The sequence below is a fragment of the Calliopsis andreniformis genome, chromosome 3 (assembly GCF_051401765.1).
Source record: "Calliopsis andreniformis isolate RMS-2024a chromosome 3, iyCalAndr_principal, whole genome shotgun sequence".
In the NCBI taxonomy this organism is placed as follows: domain Eukaryota; kingdom Metazoa; phylum Arthropoda; class Insecta; order Hymenoptera; family Andrenidae; genus Calliopsis; species Calliopsis andreniformis.
This window is the reverse complement of record NC_135064.1, coordinates 9,285,795-9,307,538: the sequence shown is the minus strand read 5'-3', so window position 1 is coordinate 9,307,538 and position 21,744 is coordinate 9,285,795. Positions and strand designations below refer to the sequence as shown.

General features: G+C 32.3%; 2 protein-coding genes across 4 annotated transcripts; one reads left to right on the top strand and one right to left on the bottom strand.

The window, feature by feature from the left end:
• The first annotated feature begins 16,642 nt into the window (after positions 1-16,642).
• On the top strand, positions 16,643-19,726 carry LOC143177225 (protein arginine N-methyltransferase 9). 2 transcript variants are annotated; one of them, XM_076375070.1, is made up of 7 exons: positions 16,643-17,005; positions 17,075-17,201; positions 17,323-17,724; positions 17,802-18,806; positions 18,887-19,043; positions 19,140-19,223; positions 19,295-19,726. In XM_076375070.1, exons 1-7 carry the CDS (start codon positions 16,843-16,845, stop codon positions 19,634-19,636), a joined length of 2,280 nt encoding a protein of 759 aa, XP_076231185.1. In that variant the 5' UTR covers positions 16,643-16,842; the 3' UTR covers positions 19,637-19,726. The 2 variants fall into 2 exon arrangements, with proteins under 2 accessions (XP_076231185.1, XP_076231186.1); XM_076375071.1 differs by lacking the exon at positions 16,643-17,005 and having other exon boundaries at positions 17,269-17,724.
• On the bottom strand, positions 19,676-21,709 carry LOC143177226 (serine hydrolase-like protein 2). Of its 2 annotated transcripts, none has more exons than XM_076375074.1 (2): positions 21,588-21,709; positions 19,676-20,799 (listed from the first exon to the last, which is right to left on the bottom strand). In XM_076375074.1, the coding sequence occupies exon 2, from the start codon at positions 20,744-20,746 to the stop codon at positions 19,859-19,861; it is 888 nt and encodes a 295-aa protein (XP_076231189.1). In that variant the 5' UTR covers positions 20,747-20,799; positions 21,588-21,709; the 3' UTR covers positions 19,676-19,858. The 2 variants fall into 2 exon arrangements, with proteins under 2 accessions (XP_076231189.1, XP_076231188.1); XM_076375073.1 differs by lacking the exon at positions 21,588-21,709 and adding an exon at positions 21,405-21,566.
• Between the last annotated feature and the right edge of the window lie 35 nt (positions 21,710-21,744).

Below are 21,744 nucleotides of genomic sequence, written 5' to 3'. Positions count from 1 at the left end.
GTAAGAGATTTCAGAGTTTGAAGAAAAAGCTGAAGTTTTGTAATGACACTCAACGTGTTGAATTATGAATTGAATGTAATGTAAATATAAGTTCTTGGAGAACTACTACAATAAATATAAGTGGGTATTTCTATGATAATAATTTGAAATTATTCTATTTAATTAACGCATGGCGAGATTCTACCTACTTGAAGTAAAGAGCAAAATATTCTTTAATTGACTGTAAATAAATGTATGTAGATATTTGTAAACTAAGCATTTTTAATCAGGTATTATTACCGCGTCTCTTATTTTCTATGAAAATTTTTATGCAGATTGTATACGAAAGAAAAAAAGAAATTCGAGAAAAAAATAGGTATTATATATTTACTAATTATATTGTACTAACTGTGTTATATTGAGTAGGTAAGGGTGGTCTTGTATAAAATACAAAAATTTCGATAACGATGCAAATACTGAAAATATGGAATCGTTTCTTATTCCGTCAGTTTGCCGCTGGTTCATTTTGAAGTGAGTTTCATTTGCTATAGATTCAATTTCCAGAATACGATATAATCTTGTCGCATTTCTCGGAATTATCCATAGTAAATGGCGGCGTATTTTCGATTTTGTTGACATAAAGCACGAGTCAACAGAAAGGATTGACACTGTCCACGCGACGAGCAGTCAATCGTACAAAGCGAAGAGCGTGCAGTACTCCATTTCCTTCTATCTTCCACTTATATAAACTTGTTTTTTGTTTTAAAAAAGCTTGCTCAAGTTTCTATGGTTAATTAAAAAAAAAAATGCGACTGTAAAAAAGCTTTGTAAATACTATTTCCTCCTACATCGAACCGTTAACAGAAAAATGTCTTTATCATGATAAAGTATTATAAGCGACCCCTGGTTGCAAGATTATTTCAAATTAATTTTGTATTGAATAAACTCATTTAGAAAAGAAAACAGTAATAATAAAAATTGTAAATTATATATCTACACAGTAGTGTGATTTATTTCATAGATATTGAGAATAATGTACGATATTTGTAATAAATATGTAAGCAGTCGTCACAAACATGATTGTACCAGTGGTTCCTAACAAGAGTACATATCTAATATGTGGGTAAACGAATTCTACCTACATAATAATAACGAAACTCATAAAGATGTCAGCAGAATTAACAATAGTAAGTAGGTAGCAGTAACTAATAAATAGAGTAACAGCAATAGTAATACGTAACAAATCACAGATTCCTAATCTCTAATATTACAGGTATTTGATTCACCTTTCTAATTGTAAGTCATCCTCACAAGCAGTTCTCTATCTGTTCACAGTAACGCACTTACACTTCATTATGGTTTATCAACGCATTATCATCCCGCTAATAAAATTCTCAGTTACTCTCTTTGATGAAAAGTAACAAATAATTGCGCATATTTTTGAAGCATGTTGTTACATAGAAAAGAATCGTGAGACAGCATCTCGCGTTCGATGCACCCACGCAAGAGGTTGACATGACATTTTACGGCATAGTCGTAACAATATCATACATAATTAAGAATGTATAACAATAATAAACTGCACAGACGATTCATAAATCACCTTCCGCTGCGAGATGATTTAAGGCCAAAAACTCGAGCTTGCCTCTGGTATGATTAAGATCGATCATTATCATTTATTGCGTTTACATAATGGTAAAAGCGAATTAAACATTTGCGCAGAGCGATTGCACCTAACCGCGGCTAATATTAAGGAACTATTTTCGTAGGAAGCATTAACAGGAGACATCCTTTACACTTATCACTTTTAAACACATCATGTTCTTTGTGTTGTTTCAAGCGAAATTCGGCAATTTTTGCTGGTGAATTTATTTACAATTAATAATGTTTATTTCTTTGGTCTAGGTAAATTGAATGTAAGCGTTATGCTTATTTCAATAACTTCTCAAAATTTAAACTAAAACTGCTGTAGGTAAATAATATCTACTCGAAGAATGGCAAATCTAAATTCTATCTATTTCTTTTATCCTGTTTTTTAAATGTAGTATATCCTATACCTATATCACCTCCCATTTGTCATATTTATAATTTCGCAAAAAAATAGATTTAATTATCTTAACTTTTTTATCGCGTTTGATAGTATCTTTGAGATAACGTGACGCACAAGGTATTCATCGCAGCAATAGCTGATTGCTGTAATGAACACAGTGCACGGTTGTGAACTAAGTATTTAACAAACTTAGTAATTAATATTTCAGTAAATCCTGCTTCGTTTATACATCTAATTTCAGACAGAATTGGGTACCTAATTCATTATTCATTTAAATAAAAAGAATAGTGAACTTATATTTCCTTTAATATCCAAATCTATGTAACTACGAGTAGAATATAGCCCTTCAAAAAAGTGTTCTGAATCTAACAGGTAAAATTCTCGAAAAATGCGAAAAAGAGATTTTTATTTACAAAATTACTTAATTAAATACTCATGTCAACTAAAATTTACTCAAAAATCTGTTGCATCAAAATTAAAAATTATAGTAAATGTACCTACTTGCAGTAGTGGTCAAGAAAATTAGAATACTCGCTAAAAATAGTTATATACTATTTACTGCTTATGAAAGTAAATTTATTATAAACGTAATACCTAAGTACCTGTATCTAAATTGTTGCACAAAATAAAACTTCGAATATAAAAAGGGAATTAGATTAGTGACAAATAATACAGACGATTACGTCTCATATGAAAGTTAATTTCAGCAGTAGATTTAAGCAGAGTAGATTTTTGCAGGACCTGTTATAAACCTTTATAAAATTAACAAAAATAGCTTGACTGCAATAAGAACAGCAATGTTAAATTTATAAAATCAACTCTTACTTATTTTGTTAAACTCAAGCCTGTCAGAGTACCTACTTTTGTGAATTCTATAAAAAATTTCAATAGCATCAACTCAACATTTTTTGCCAAACAAAAGCATTGATATCTGTACGATGGCGCAATTTCAATGGCCACTACTGTATGTATTATATTATTAGACGATATTTCTCGCAATAAAATATCTAAAAGTAAAACAATTTTTACTCGTAACTCTTTTTCACGACGCGCGACGGTTCGACAATGTACACAGATGCCTACCTAAGTAAAGGAAATTTAGATCGAGAAGACATGGACGTGAGAAAATCCAATACGAAACCTGGAACGATACTCGTTACAAATTGCACAGATTTCTCGAGCAGTCTAGAATTACGTACACTTAGCATAACAATGGGGAATCCGATATGTTGTGACAGGCGTTTATTAAAATCACTATAAGCAAAACGCTCCAAATGCAAAGTGCAATTCGCAAGCCCCGTCTAAAGACAATGGAGGCCAATAAATAATTCATAAATCTCGCATCGGGGCTCTGTTCAATGTGGAAAATCGGTAATTGTGAGTCTCACGCGGGGCGTGATTTGACTGTGTCAATAAATTGTCGACAAATCAGGTCAACGATGAAACCGTTTGTCGCAAGGTCGATTATGTAGGTAGAAGGCAAAGATAATCGGTAGGTATAATGGCAGCTGTCCTCGGGCCCACCGACGGCGACGTGTGTCACAATATTGACTCGATTCCAGCCAGCGTTTGTGGTCCCTTAAGCCCCTTTCTGTCGCCGCATAGAAACGCTCCGCCTACGGTCGCCTATGCCCTATCTTCTCTCCTCTCTTCCGGCCTTTCCCACCCTTCCTGTTCTCCAACCCCACATTTCCAACGACACCCCTTTGCTCTCATTACTTTCGCCACTCATGCAGATCTGTAAATGTATTGAGTAGGAAAGTACAGGGACAAACGTTATAAAACGAATACCAATCGACCAATAATCTTGTGCTTCCATCTTTGCATTTCATTTCCATCTCTCCTCTAACGCAGTTTTCGGCAACACGTGATAATAAATGGTTCTTCGTATTTTAACGTTTTATTGAAATGGTATATTAAAGGTAAACTTGTAGGGTCTGTTTCAATTACGTAGCCTTTTGTTTTGGCTTCATAAAATTCTTTATTTTTGTTTGTATCGTATTCAATAGATATTGAATCCTCAGAGGAAGGTATAAAAATTGTTGTGAGTATGAGTTAGATCAGTATGTAGAACATGTTCATGAGAATTACCGCTGGTAGGAACAAAAGTAACAAATGACATATTTTGAAACAAGATTTATTTTAATAAAATTAATATAATGTATTGCTAGTTTTTTGGTTTGATTATCTTCTTTAATAATGTAGGTTGACTGGTCTGTACGATTTTTTTAAAAACTCTATGAAACCTAGAAGTTACAGAGTCAGAAACCCAAATTGTTACGTTTATCGCGGGTCTCCCTTACTATGCGACTTCATCGTGTTCTATTTAATTTTTCTTCTTTTTCATCGTGTTCCAAATTTGTTTCAGATTTGTTGTACACCGACATATAAGCTGTGTCTATATAAAATTATTATTTGGAGTACTGTGATACGATATTATTTGTATTTCACAATTACAATTAAGGCTTCGATTAAGAAACTTAATACGAAATTCAAACTGGAAGCACTCTCCTGATGAGAATCTTCACTATTGTGGATAAGTTACTAATTAATCTTGTACCTGACAGCCAATGTGACCCAAAGCCTTCTTTATTATTTTTCAGGAGAGCCAAAAAGCAAATACGATTACTCATTTCTCAACATAGTATTTGGAATAGTTTATACAATGAAATTTCCTTCACTTATAACGTAACTGAATTAAATTCCTATTATTCTATTAAAATAACGAGAAAGTAGTATGATCCTATAAAAAATATAATTTTGAAAAAAAATGAACTTAGGTAGGTCTAACTCTGAGGTACAGAATTATGGTTCAAATCTTAGTCAATATTCTTCACACTAATATTGTTATTTACACCGAATAACAGTAAGATTGAATAAAAAAGACTGAAAATCTGTAACATTGAAATTCAGTTAATTGAGGTTCTACTGTATTGTGTAATCATTCATAAAATTTATTACCAATTTACTTACAATTCTAAGTTAATTTGAATTCCAATTAAAAATAATAAGAGATTAAAATAATATTAGTAATAAGAGATTAAAAAGAAAATTTCTCTTGCAATTTAAAGAAATTCGCTCTACAAAGGCGTTAAAGAAGATTGAAGAATGAACTGCATGTGTTATTAATAGCAGTAAAGTTATGGCAAAGGATCAAAGCTGTGTATATTCCTTTGGTTTGGAATAAACAATGCATGGAAGAGTGATAAATTTTAACCAAATGTTTAGATACTCAGGTAGGTATAGCATAGCAAATCAAGACGTCTGGATATAATTAACGTTCATATCTGATAATAATGGTACCTGCCTCCAGCTAAATAAATTTCTGACATAACAGAAATTGTATAATCACAAAGTACCACGAAATATTAAAATGTCGCTTAATCCACAAAGAAAATATTTTTCGGAGTAATTGTGTACGCTGTATGAAATGCAATCTGCAAACCAGTTTCTTCGTTAGAAGCATCTCTCATCTACAATTTGTGCATTTCGAAAAACTGACACACGAATGAGTTAGCTTCCATTTTATCTTCAATTTCCGCCATGAATAAATAATTATGATATTCGTCCACCCTTAAATACTTAAATTAATATTTTGTTTTACGATCATTTTTGCTACACTACTACTACAAATATTTCTTAGATAAATTATTATTACAATGTAAATGAACAAGTTCCTCTGTTTTGCTAATTTCGACCATGTGACAATATTTCAATGTATGAAACATACATAATTATATCTGTCACAAGTAGGTATAATTCAGTGTAAAGAATGAACATTCCAATGGTACAGTTTTCAGCAGTTGAGACCAAGGAGGTAGGAGCAAAGATGTTCATTATTCTCTGTGGTCAGGAAATCTTCAGCAATGATCTACGTCTTCGTTCTCATTGTGATTTACGTAACTGAGCGCAATGTCGAATGATCGATGGCGTAATAACACGACAAAAGACCGTTCCTTGTGGCTGTCAATGGTCCGTGAGTCGTGCACTTTGTCAAGGTGTCATCACGACACTTCTTGCAAGGAGTCCCACAGTTTCCCTAAAACCCTGCTGTTTGGTACTTTGGCCTACAGCAGCTGCGGTAAGAGCCGTAATTACTCAGTTGGTTTACAGCCTTTGAGATACGAGAATGTTGCGGTGACGACAAACTGAGAAGATGAAATAAATAAACCTGATCTTATTCACTTAATCCTTTAGAATGTGCTTTCGACAGAAGCTACAATTATGTATAGGAATGATCTATTTATTTTGCATAGAAATGTATTTTCATTCTTTTCAGATTCAATATTTAATACAGTAAGACCTCGATTATCCGAAATACCCCAAGATTCAAATCTGAAGTACCCTTTTGATGATTAGTTTTATTATCTCCAGCTGACTATTGTTAAACAATTTTTTAAGTTGCAAGAGATGTTCTAATGTACTCTTATTCTTATTCTACCCAATATTCGTACCCTAATATTAGAATATTACGCGAGTATGCGGGAAGAGGGCGCAAGTGTGTGTATATGTGGAATGGACCTAAGAGACATCGAGTAAAAACGAGGAAAATATTAAAACAAAAACGTGAAATTTGAGAAGAACTATTTTCACTATGGGCCCTTCCATTATGAAGTAGATATGCACCATAGATATAGAGACTCCAAAAAAGTTACATAGTAGTTACAAAGAAAACTTCTTTTAATTTTTCATCGTGCATAAATAGCTTAAATAATTAAGTAATTATCCATGTAAAGTTTAATTTATTTAACTTTCTTTTCTTAAGGAAAAAAGTATCTAATCTACTTACTGCTTTCCCTTAATTTTTACCTTATCTTTACGAACTTAAGGTTTCGATTGCGTTCTTTCAGTCCTGGAAGACCAATGGCTTTCAGGTAGTACTACTATCACCAAGTTTTCCATAATCAAGAAAAGGTAGCAGTACGCAGTCATTCCCCGCGTTTTCGTGAAAGAAGAGGAATCCCAGGGTTTCAAAGAACGGAGCGACCGATTCCAAGACATTTAACGACCTTTCGCAAATAGGAGGTCGAGGGTGACCCTAAAACGTTACCGTTTTAATTAAAAATGGGACGACCGCGGAACAAGGCGGGCCAGTTTTGTCCATTCCGTCTTTTGTTTTGGGTTGCCTGTCAGCCAGGCTCAAACCTGATGATTGCTCTACATTGTAGTTACCTCTTTAAAAATTTCGAACCTAACTGTAGTGAAATTGCCCGCAATAGAACAATCATAAAGACCTGTAAGGGACTGACCCGACACTGCCAACGTGCGCTGCAGTACCTAACTTGGTTTCTCCTCGAGGGCTTTCCATTCTTCGATTCTCTTTACAATATTTAGAATACCCTTTTTCGGTCATTCAATAGTCCTTTAGCTCTTTTATTCCTTTTTTCTCTTAGAACATTATGCATTCGTTTACTTGCAATACAAACAAACTTGTCAAATGTTTTATCATAAATTTTAGATCATAGTTTGTTGAACTTTCAATCTTATTCCTGAAAACGTTCTGGGGTAAGTAATCTGTATTTTTATATTTAGAAGAAGTGTTAACGTGAACTGTAAACGTTTCAGGTATGTATAGTTTTTCTTTTATACAGAATTTTCTTCAATACAGAATTGAAGAAAATAATAGGATTGATTAAAGTAGGAATTAACTTGTTTAAAAGCAACGCTAGTTGAGTTATGCCAAAGCGTTCGGTCGTTTGAATTTTCTGGGCCTTGATTGAGGTTTTTGTGCCTTTTAAATTTTGGGATCTCGACAAGCCCGAACAGCGCGAGGCCTGCGACCGTAATAGCTGGTAAACAGCGATATAATACAAAGTCCGCTACGTTGGGAGAACAGGAAACTCTCCAGCTTAATCCTTAGTCCCGTTCCAACTTTTAGAAAATTTTTTACCGTCATGGGTTTCTACGCCTTCGCTACCCTCTCACCTTGTGTTTCCTCCTTGTTCGAAAGATATTTCGAATACATTTTGAGACCCTACGGAACTTCTAACATTTTCAAAAATATTTCTAAAGTGGGCAATAAAATTCATAGTAAAAACTGAAAGATCTCGTAAGATATGAACAGGTAATCTAATCTAAGATACTTAATTTTTTAGTAAAAGAACTTTTCAAATAAGGATACGTATAACACAAATGTCTGAATTCAATCGAGTATAAAAATGTATTCTCATTTCTCAATTAGCATAAAAATAACAAAAAAGATAAAGAAACATGGCTAAAAGTAAAAAAAGGCATAAAAAATAATCGTGACATTTTATAAAGACAAAAACAAACATAGATCAACCAAGCATATAATGTTGAGATGTAGCTATACAAGCGGTAATAAAATTTCTTTCAGTGATTTAAGAAATGACTTCTTTACTGTCATCTTGTTACACACAATGTATTTTATGTAAATTCCACCAAGTTAATAAATGCAGTTTCAGCGTTTATGCCGTGTCATTAACGGAAAAAATATAATCAATACCCCACGTTGAATGAATATCCTGAAAGATGCACCGCACAATACAAGACAAAAAAAGAATGTAATACCGCTTAAACGAGGGTACTTGACTTTAAAGTCAAGGTAGCAGCGCGAGTGTGCAATAAACTCATTAATAGAGATCGGTTACCGCACACAAAAATATTTAGCTTTTTACCAAGCTGTCCATATTCTTTATGAGACTAAAACACTTCGAAAAACAGGCAAGGGTTTGAACGGACAGAAATTTAGAATTTATTGACGCCTATAAAAATGGCGTCCACTCGCGAACAGTAAACCATGGTTGATTTATCATGCAATGGTCGCAATGAAGTTTCCATTTACGAACTTCGCTCAAGTTTGCGAAAAATGGCTAAAAAAAGTCTTCGAAAATGGAGTGATTGCGTCAGTGCTTTTTTAAAGTAATTAAATATCCAAGTCGCTTTAAGTTTCATCAGATTACGCGTAATCAGAGAGAACGCAAGACAGAGATAACTACACGGATACGTATGTTTGCGATTATGACTCGTCACTTTTGGTTGGGAACGAAAACTTTAGAGACCTATTATATGAGCCACTCATTTGCTAAATCAAGTAACTCCAGAAAATATAAATGTTCTTATTTATTTTAAATACGAAAAGCTGAGCATCAATCATGTGCTTTAGCATTAAAATTTGAAAAAATTCAAAAAGTGGAGTTAATTACTCTGGCTTGTGAGTGGCTCATATGCGACGCGGTAAAAACGTCTAGGAAATCAAATGAAGGAGTCCTTCATGGTTTTTACACTTTTCTTTTCTTTTTCTCATGTTTTTGCACGATCGAGGATCATAGTTGCGTGAAGCCGCAAGACATTAATTGACGAACATCTTCATTCCTTCCGCCGAGTCGACTTTAATGATCGGCACCGTAAAAATATTTTCTATTTTTATTTTTTTACGATGCCATAAACACGTCGCTGATGAAGGCGCGCGCGAACGCTCGCTGCGATGCACTTTATTTAGAAAAGCTTCGGACGTGATTTCCCGTCACTGAGTCCGAAGTCGAATCGAATTGTAAAGCGTTTTGAACATTATTTAGCTGTAAATCTATTTGCAATGATATGGGACCAGAGGGCCTCAGCCTATGTTTTTTCGGTCTTAAATTTGTAATCTCGTTTGCTAGAAAGATTATAATTTGACAAAGTAGATTCACAGAGTTAGTAGCAAACGAAGTGTCTCATTGACTTATTTATAGAAATCTGGTTTATCTAATTACCAAACTCGTACCCATTCTCTGTAGGACACAAGGACACAGTGGGACCTCGGTTATCCTGATTAACATGAGACTCAAGTCAGGAGTCGTTTTCTATGAGATCTGCGTTATTGATCACATAATTAATGATCTTATGTAACCGCGACATTTTATAATAATTAATTTATAATAATTAAACTAGACGTGTTGTAGGTATATTACATGTATGTGTGAGCGTAAGAAGCTTTTTGTAATGAGCTCGTATGTCCTTTAGTTTAAGTCTGAGCCTATAACCTGTTGGATCGAGCACTTGAAAAATATATAGGGAGACTAATCCGTATCTTCAATATAAATGGCACACTTTTATTTGTACAATTATTCAAGTTGGACTGATTCTACAGACTGATGACTAAAAAACAGACGAGCTCATTATAAAAAACTTCTTATATTTTCCAAGGACAATTTTTATATTATTTTTAGTAAACTATTATTAAATCATAGATAAAGTCTTAGTTGATATTCTATTATAGAGCCCTACTTTTATTGTTAATTCAACAAAGTAACAATATAATCCTCAATAAAAGAATCTGCGAATATTTGAGATCTGGTTAATCCAGATTCTAGTGTATTGCTTTTTATATACACTAGTTTTTAGTAATTGATATTTCTGTTGTTTGTATTATTTTTTACATAATATTGTCTCTCATACGTGTTACAATATAATATTATCTACACTAAAAATATGAATATTCTGTGCATTTACTTTTATAAATTGTTTCTTATAGTACCTAAACATAACATACTACTTACGACCATATTAAGTACGCTTAGATAAATAGCTAAAGAAAAACAGTAGTAAAAATATTTTCCCCTCATTTTACCTCAAAAAATAAAAGTTATGTTCACAGCAGTTCGATATGAACACAAAAAAATTAGGTAATTGCAGCCTTTGAGGCATTGAACAGCCATTGTTTTAACGTCATTGCAAAAATGGATAAATTTATAATTTGTAAGCTAACAACGCAACTTCACATTTCAATTCCTCTTATGTAGTAAGAAAAAATTAAATTACTTACCTTAGCTAGAGAATTTTCTCAACAACAACATCCGATCTAATTTCGAAGCTGCATCGTAATCGGCAGCATCCGTTTCATCCTTTTGTTTTCGAGAGTTTACTAGAACGTCCAAAAGAGTTGGTAATTCGGAATTCCTGACAGAACATTTAGTTATACTGCAGCTCGGCAACTCTGAATCGCAACCTCTTGATTATGGCACCTACGGGAAACGTGATAGCACATCAGGGCGCCGCAACGTCTCGTAACTTTACATAAAATTAGTACCTAAAAGCCCTTTGTCTTCATGGAGCCCATGAAATAACTGTGCTTGGGCTAGTATTATGACTGACCGATTAATCGGACGATAATTAACACCTGAACGTTTTGGAGGTAAAGCGCGCTACGCATATCTTTTCTGCGATTTGGAACTTATGAAATCTACATGGGTACTATCAGTATGACAATATTAACATTGTCTGTTTTGCAATAAAATCCATACAGGTTGTAACAAATATAATCTTCGATATTTTAAGGGTTGATAAGTGATCCAAATTAGATCACAAAGTATTCTATGATGTAGTGTCCGATATGACTGTTTTGCAATAATAATGTCTTAATGGTAACATGCCTATATGGTAAGCTAATAATCAAAGGATTCTGTAATTTTACAGATGCATCCAAGGGCAGAAATAGAACAAAAAAGTCTTATTACATTTTACTATATCTATTACGGTATAATTTTTGTAAAGCATTAAAAATCCGCGATCCATTTCTTATGAACATTGCGAATTTTTGAAGCTTTATAAAAGTTAAACTGTAAGTGACCCAGTAACATTTGATAAGACTTTTTTGTTCTATTTCTGGCTTTCAATGCATCTGTAAAATTGTAATATCCTTCGATTATTAATTTATATAGGTATGTTAATTTTAAGGCTTTGTTATCGCAGTACGAAGACATATTGGACACTATATCATAAAACATTTTCAGTTTCAATTTTGATCTCCTATGTATCTCCCCCTAAAACATCACAGGCTATATTTGTTACACCCTGCAAATCTAAATAAACGTTAACTACATAAATGCATTCAGTATTAGTACTGAATCTTAAATCACCTTTTTTATCAATTTTCCATAATTAAATTCGAACTAAGTCAAGTGATTACAATTAAATGATTTTGGATATTAGATAATACCTAATTCCTACTGTTATTTACATTTCTGACTCTTGATTCGCCTCTCCAAGCTTGAGATTCCATATTAACCACTCTCATTGACAATATAATATTTCTTTCAGAGTATGTAACACTAATGAAAAGAAGTTTGCTTTCAAACTTTCAGGCTAATGATCCACTGTACACAATACAGCCGAGGATTAATAACAGCTGAAACGCGAAAGTAAAACAATAGAGCCATAAAAACATCAAACCTCAATTCGTTGTCATTCTGAAGTTGTCAAAACTGAAATAAACGAATTCGTTTACACATGGTGAAATGCATTATCGATTTTACGGTAATTTATGAGTGGCTATTATAGAGTCAGATAATCACGGAAGTAATCTACACAAAATATTAATTTTCATCTTGTTCTCTCACCATAATTTATAACGCGTCTGTTACTCAATTATGGAACGTATTGTATATGATAATTAATTTAATTTAACGGAGCTAAATCAATAAATATTAATTTATGCTTGTAAAAGGCGACAGAACCTCCAAGAAAAGCGCATGAGCGCTGTGATCTATTGCTGAAAGTAAATAAAGAACCAGTTAAAAAATGCGTGACAGAACAGCAAGTTGATAGAAATGGATTTGCTCCTATTTTACTAGAATTTCAACTCTTTAGTTACCTTATCATCTTTATCAATTTCTTTCTAGTAGCTCATCTTGATTCATCGAAGATAAAAATAACACAAAAACAAAGAACAAGAGCCTAATTTAAAACATGGAGTCAAGCCTGGATTAAGAGGGAAGATGGGGAGGGAGGTTATAGCCGCAAGCCTCACCCTTTAAAAGGCCTCATTTTTTTCGTATACTAAAATAAATTTCTGCAAATACTTAAGAAGAAAATTATTTTTGATCTATTAACAGTTTTCTTTAAAAGTCAAATTTACTTTGAAATTTTGGAATTTACTATGATTGAAGAATGGAAAATAGTTGTCCCTTACAAAATCCTCAAAAAACTAAGGAATATTTTAATATATCAGCCTCAAATCTCACAAAACCTTAATTCGAATCTGCATGGAGTAACTACTACCCCTAGCAAAAAGTTTTCGGCCATGTACAACAATACGAATTCATTTAAAAGTACTGTAGTTTTCGAAAATGTAAAATACTACAAATTATCTCAAATCACTTGTATTCAAGCCACTTGAAGTCAACTACCTTAACTGATTTGAACGTGCCTAGACGAAATAGAAACTTGAAGGGATGTTTCAAGCATGATCACATTGATAAAGTTGCTTCAAATCACTTACATTCAAGCTGCCTGAACTCCAGTAACTTGACCAATCTGAACAAGGCTAACCATCAAAAAGATGTTTTAGGTTTGAATCTCATGGTACTTCGTATAATCGAGGTCCTACTGTAGTCTGCTTCAGTCTTGTAAATTATATTAACAACAACGAAGCGTGTACCTCGCGCAGCCAGATCCAGCAAGGTGCAAAAAACGACGACGATGGAGCGGGAGGGAAAGAAATTTTGTGAAAGCTACGTGGCTAGGGGTAAAAGATTAAGCCCGCTTATTCCGGGTCAGCTTAGCTCGCCACGTTTCGAGCGTTCAGGGGGTGCCGCTTGTGCGCGGGGACGCTTTCAAACCGCATTTAAACAATATTAATTTTATTGCATGGTAATTCGCAACCGTCGACCCCGACGTACCTTAGTCTCCCGTCTCCTCGACGACGCGGCAGGTAAGGCACGAAAACTTTATGACCGATTTTGCCTGAACTTTGCCCGACGAAAAAACGTCCTGAACCTTCGCTCTTCCTCGTCATACCGGACCGACGTCACTCGACCGTTTTACTGTACTCTCCTAAAGGTATTAAGCTGAAAACGAAGCAGCTAAAGACACTTTATTTCTTGGACAAAGAACCGAACGACTCCCCGATAATCCTTTGCGTGAATACGTTGTGTATACCCTTGATTACCGTCGTTCATCCGCGACGATTCGACTGACTGCGATCGCTGAACGGAACAAGTACCGCTCGAGGAAGACCGTGGTCAGTTTCCAGATTGCTTTTTTAAATGACTCCCAGATGTGCAAATAAGAGGCGATGTTATACGATTAGCGAGAATGGACTTTTTTGAAACGTGGTTTTGAGGGCTCTTTTGTGAGGTGACATGCTTTTTGGTATTTTAAATAGAGATTATATTGGATAGTTATTCTCCTTAGACCCGTTCTTAGTAGATGAATTCACAATTATTTGAGTTACTTCAATTTATCTATACTATTATAGAATGAGGTAAAGTTGCTTTGGTTCTTTAGGGTAAACTCTGAAACTATTAAACTAATTTGGAAAATTCTTTCAGTGTTTAAAAGGTTATTTCTTTCTGAATGATATAAGCTGTATCTTATAGTGAATATTCTACATCTTTATATAGCTTGAGGCAAGTCAATAAAAATCGCCAATTCTATGAAGAAGAGTATTCTACTAGATTGGACACTTTTAAGAAGGTGAACCACCACTATACGTACACAATTAAGAAGATGATCCTTGGTATGAAAATAATTCGACCTGTAGAATTTGGAAATAGAGATATAGAGACATAGAGACATAGAGATATAAGCACATAGAGAAATAAAGAAATTGAGGAGTAGAGAAATAGAGAAACAGAGATATAAAGAAACTGAGGAATAGAGAAACAGAGAAATAGAGACACTTTAGAAACTTTAGAAACATAGAAAGCGTGGAATAAAGTTCACAAAATTAAATTGTGACTGATACTGATCAATATTCATCATGAAGAGAAATAATCCTTCGTTCTTCGTCGATAAGCATCACACCGGAAGTTAATCATCCATTGCTTGTTACAATATATACTTGTACCAATCCGTGGATATTAAAACGAGTGGACGACTCGAATAAAAACGAGTAAAAATAACGATCGAGGAAATATTACATGGGATAAGGAATTAATGTCTTTCGCCGTTGGAGCTAACAGCTGAGTATATCCTGGCGTAATGTCCCCGAAGCTCGATTTGAACCGCGGCCCGTAATAAGGCTGTCCCCCTTTGATTTATATCGACGTTTTATGCTTCGAATTTGATTATAAATACACAGAAATCAAGCGATCGTTTTTTGACTTAGGGTGAACGGTGATTGGACGTTCCACCATTTCGGTCCGCCTATGAGGACACGAACGTTAGAACATCCTTTGATCCTTTTTATGCTTGCACGAATACAGCAGCACGAGGATTTCTGTGATGGGCTGTCCTAAGCCGAAGACATACCCCAGAGCAACCGGTTCGACCACTCTAGAATGAAACCGGGGCTTCTCTTTGAAACCCCAACATCACAAACACGATACAATACACAAACAGCGAAAAACGACAGACTCAAAGATGGTAGTTGGATCTCAAAGTCGATTTCACTATTTATGTAGTTCTTTTCATTGCTTGAGCAATTAAAATAATCTTAAAAATAATTCGATATTAGGTTTGTTGTTGCAACACTATTCATCGTTATTAAACAGGGAAGAAACACGAGAAATCGAAAAGTGTATAATTCTTATGTTTTGCTAAGTAGTATTTTAGAACTAATAATAAATAGCATTTTAACGTTACGAAAAATAGCACGTTTCATTTGTCTTGTGAAAAAGAACACATTTGTCTTAAATATGATTCAAAATATGATGTTTCGTTTTCCTTCGTAAAGAAAAGTACATTTGTACTATATATTTATTACGAAAAAAACATATTATTTGTACGACAAATGAGACGTGCTACTTTTCGTAATAAACATCGTAATCTCATTGCTACATAATACGTACTTGCAAGGTAAATACGAAGTTTTACAAATCCTCTAATGCTCTGGTTTCAAAATATGTACATATTGAGTTCAGTCATGAGTAGGTCCGATGCAGATAGGATCTAGCTGCCATTCTAAGACTTTTATGCAAGTGGAATTGACAACTGACAAGTTGCCTGAAAAATGACAAATTGAATGGCTTACAATTAGTTGAAATTCTAATGTAATATACATATTTCATTAACAAATGAATTTCATTTTTAAAAATGGAACTTACTCGTGACACAATCAAATACTTGTTGCCTCAAAAAATAAGTAACGTTAATAGATACTAGAATATTAAATTAATGGATCCAGAAAGAAAATACGACAGCGGTGTTTCAATTTTTTGTTGCTTATAACCTATGCACCATTGAATAAATTTAATACTAGTGCCATCTGTAAAGACAATGACTAACCATTTTCTGATTATACCAAACGTTGGTATCAAACAAATACGTTGGTAACCATAGAATACAGATTTTAAAAAATGTTTTAAATTTGAATTTGTTTTCATCTAAAAAATAACCATAATCTAAGATTAAAATTGTAACTATTATCAGTAACATCTGTATATGTATATATCATAATAGTTTTGGCAAAATTGTATTTTACATCTTTTAAAAAAAACTAAGTTTATGTTAATTTATGAAAAGACTGTCATTGTGTTTTATAAGAATTTTATACAGAATATAATATTATTTATTAAAGTACAAAAACTTGACTTAGCTTCTGCTTCATAAAGGGCGATTCTCACCAAAGTTGTATATCGAAATAAATTGATGGTCTGCCATATTTAAAGAGTAACTTACAGCGCGGCAAACGTGGAGTAGACGTAACAAGTTCTTCTGAAGCTTTATCCAATAATAAAAAGATTTTTTATAAATTTGTGTCGTTACGTTATTAATATTGACTACTTCTATTCGATTAACATATACGAGACTGTATTTCTTATTAAAGGGAAACAGTTCTGTGGTCCAAACAATTTAACTTCGTAGATTTATAAAGGGTATGAATTTTCGTGGTAAATACAACTTAAAAAAGATCCTACATATTATCCCAAATGCAAAAGGAGGTAGACGAGATAGTTGCAAAATCATTACAAAAAGCTTATGATCATGACAGAACTGGAAATGTAGGAAAAGCATATGCATATTATACAGTTGTAGCAGAATTATGCCCAGCGAAAAGATCAGAAATTGAAGAAGTTTTTGCAGATGTACTCTGTATGTTTCACACTTTTCGTATTTTATGCTTTACTAATTCACAAAAATTTACTAATATTTGTTTCTCAGGCCAATGGGGAATACAATTGGCATACAATGACAGATTTGCAGATGTTGTACTATGTTACATGCGTTCTTTAAATATGTTTCCAAACAATGCTCGCATGTTAAATAATTTTGCAGCCTGTCTTTTAAGGTAATTCAAATTTATCATTTAGGCAAACTCATAACTAGATAATATAAAAATGTTTTTAATATGGTAGATATCATGACCGCTAAAATTGCATATAATGAGGATAAAAAATATATTGTTAAAGGAATAATGATCCGATAAAGGCAATGACATATTTAAACAGAGCACTGCAGGTCAATCCTAATTTTATGCCAGCAGAACGAAACTTACAAAATGCATTAAGTATGGCTGTAGATAGATGGCATTTTCCAATGTTAAATGATAAACAACGGAACAATGCATTTGAAAAAGCAATAAGAAATAAAGTGGCTGCAGGATATGATAGCGTATTAGATATAGGAACTGGTACAGGATTATTAAGTTTATATGCACAAAATGCAGGTGCAAAGAAAATTTATGCGTGTGAATGTTCAACAGCAATGATAAAAATTGCAGAGAAAGTATTTGAGACCAATGATGCAAAAAATATAATATTGTTACATAAACTTTCAACAGATATTACCATACCTACTGATATTTCAGAGAAGTCTGTCTTATTCATTTTAATATAACTATTTTATACATTTAAAAAGCTGATTTATATTAAAAATATATTTCTTACAGAGTGAAATTAGTAATAACAGAAACATTTGATGCTGGATTGTTTGGAGAACATGTGATACCTTCTTTGATAAGTGCTCACGCAAATATTTTGGATACAAATGGAGTAGTAATACCTATGAGTGCTACACTTTATATAGCTGCTGTTGAATGCGAGTATATAAGATACAGATCATCTGTAGTATTCGATAAACTTAAAGAATCATGTTCATTAAATTTTGATAATATGTCTGTATTACTAGATGAGGAATATTATGATACTGAAAGTTTAAAAAATGTAAAAATTACCTATGTAACAGAACCAAAAATTCTTTTTACTGTTAATTTTAATGACTTATCAGATATTCAAAAGTTTAATATAGATGGGATAAAAAGTGTCATAAATGTAAAATGTAAATGTGATGCTACTATAGATGGTTTAGTGACTTGGTTTAAATTGCATCTTGATGAAGAAACAACAATAGACACTTCAGAGAGAACATCTTGCTGGCAAATTGCTATTTTTCCAACAATACCAAAACAATTTCACCAAAGTGATGCATTAACGATTACAGGAGAAATGTTAAAGGGAAAATTGAAATGTTCTTATACATTAAATAATGCTATACTTGATGATTTTAGTAATCAAAAGTTTTTATATCGTTTACCAAAAGAAGTTATAACATTTTTAAATGATTTTGAATATATAAAACTATTGTCTGAGGTCAGTAGATCATTATCAAATAAGGAAATAAACAGTATATTAGATACTTCTCCTTTTCCAATTTATGGATTAATGTTACTTAAAGAAAACAAAAACAGTAAAATACTGTACTACAAAACTGAGAATACAGAGCTTTGTATGTTCATCAAACAAATAGCAGAACAAAATGGTCTTAAAGATAAGTTATATATTGTATCAAAATATAGTCATATTAAACTTTCTTTAGATACAATACTCGTTCACGACTTTGATATTAAAGGAGAACTAAAAGATCGTGATCAAGAACACAATTATGAATTTTTTAGGTAAATATATTTAAATAATGTACTTAGTATTTGGATATTTTCTACTAGTGATTCCTCAAATTTTATAATACTATTTACAGGTGCTTACTTAAACCAAATGGCATCTTATTACCTGAACAAATATTTCTTATGGGTCAACTTGTATTTTCAGAAGATTTTCCCAATATGGTTTATGTTAAAGATGAAAATCTTCAAGGATTTTCACCACTTCTATTTCATGCATTAAATTATAAAAAAGTATGTTTATAAAAATATATATTTGTACTACTAATTCATAATCACTGCTTATGACATTGGAACGTAGTAACATAGAAAATAATTCTTTTTTTGCAGAATTATGATAGGTGTCAAAATGTACAAGATGTTTTCTATAATAGAAATTTGTATAGAATTGCGCAGCATATTAACGAATTTAAGGTAAAATATTCAGTATTATAATAAAAACTACGTTTCATATATTTTTATTAATACTATTATCTATGTTATAGATAAATCAAGTTTTTGATTTAAACTCAAGCTTATATTTATGTGAACCGTTATCCGATGTACATGTAATAGGAGAAATAAAAGAAAGTGAAGTTGCTGAACATGTGGTAAATTTTGGAAAAATAAATGCAACTAATGATAGACCAATGCCAAATGCGCTAATTTGCTGGTACAAAGTCAGACTAATATCGAATCATAGTTACGACACAAAAAGAAACGGATCGTTCATGAATCATACAGCGATATTGTTGGAAGATGAATTGAAAAATATTATTTTGCAAGGTAATGAAGTGTATATTAAAGTTCAACAAGCTGAAAATGTAATAAGAATAAAAGTCAAGTAATAGCAACAATGTATTATAATTTAAATAATTATACCCATTCAAAATGCATATTTATTTAGTATAGTTTACTTCTATTTTATACATATTCATAATAAAAACAATATAAAAAAAGATATTTACAATAATATTTGGTCGTATAAACAATAACTTTAATTGTTAACGAAAATAGTTTTGTAAAATAATTTAATATTTTAACGAATTGTTTATTCTTAAATTTAAGTTTTATAACTTACTCTGTAAATTATTATTTAAAAATCTACATATATGTGGTGCTACTCTTTCAGGATAGTTATTATGTACATCGTGATTTCCTATTACAGTAACTACATTAAAGTCATTTTTATCATTAATATTTGATTTTAGTAAGTTGACCGTTTCAGATACCAAACGTTTTTTCTGACAATTAGTTGCTAAGATTATTAAGATTGGTGTGCGAAACTGTTTTAGGAAATACAGCTGTTGTGGTTCAAAAATTGGTTTTACTAAAAATCTTAATCTAGGGTCACGATTATATTTATATAAACCATTAACTTCTGTCACTGCACGTTTAAACATGGCCTCTGCAGCAGGAGTATTTAGTGCCTCTTGTCTTTTAAATTGTAGAGCATAGATAACTTCAGCCTTAGTATAAAGTTTGTCTGGGATTATATTATATGATTTCAAATCATACAATTGTTTAATGTAAGAAACAAGATTATCAATTGGTAAAGGTAGAAGTCCATCTAAGGCTATAATTTTTTCAATTCGCTCAGGATATATAATACTGAAGTATGTTCCTATGTGAGCTCCAAAACTATGTGCTAAATAGATACATGTTTTCCACTTCAAAGCATCCAAAACTAAGAGTATGGTATATACATAATCAAAAAATCGTAATGGTATTCCAGGAGGAAATGGTGATGAAAATCCATGTCCTGGTAAATCTATGCATACGTATTGATACTGATGCGGAAGAAGTTCTAATAATCGATCAAATGATCCAGCATTATCTAAAATACCATGTACCATCAAAACCTTTGCTTCTTTCATAGTTCCATAGACTTTTGCTGCAACATGTCCCCATGGTACAGGAATTCTTATTTCTGTTGGCTCCGTCTCCAATTGACTCATGGTTGGCAGAACTTGTACAGTATATTATTTAATGAACTTGCAACTTATTTTTCCTGTACAACCAAAAATATTTGAATAAATAAAACCTATATGTAATATATTTCAGATAAATTGTTTTTCTTGTCTTTCTAAGAACTTATGTGTAGATGCAATGCTTATAATAGTGGTAAATACATAAAAAAACAGTCCAAAGTTCACTGATCGTCACAAATGATTTTGCAAGTCATGAATGTGTACAAACTCCAATAATATGATAAAATAGATGTTTTAAACGATTGCATCATGTACATAACAAAAAAAGAAATAGAATATGCAACAGATACACAAACATGGTCTTTAAATTGTCAAAACATAAATCATTTTTTTTAAAACAATTTTTAACTTATATTACAAATACTTTAAAATATTTTCTTTATTGTGCACACTTAACCCATTCACTGCTAACTACGAGATATCTCGTAGTAAGCGTATGTACCAAAACTGCCGTCTGGTAGTGAATGGGTTAATCTATAGTTGTTCTAATATAAATGTAAATAATAAGAAAAATGTGTACTAATCAAATAATGTAATACAAGTTCAAATACATCAAACACTTAAACAAAATATTATGTTACATGCATCAATGATAAAATAATGACTTATTTCATATTATTCTTACATTAATTCACTATGTTCTTTCTGCCATAATTCTGTTCGAACCAATTATTATTTATATAAGATATAAACATTTTGAAACCGACTTTGCTCAAGACGTACACAAAAAATTATTTCTATTGCACATTATGCACTGTCTGACACTGTTTATGACCTATTCATACTGGCTACTGGCTTTTATACTTACGTATATTGCACTATAAACAGTGTATTTGTGCATGAACATTAATTTGATATGTGATAGGCATTTAATATGTAAATAAGCTGAAAAAATTATACTCCACTACCACGCAAATGCATTGCCGATTCACCAATAGAATTGGCTGAACAAAATCTACGGTGGG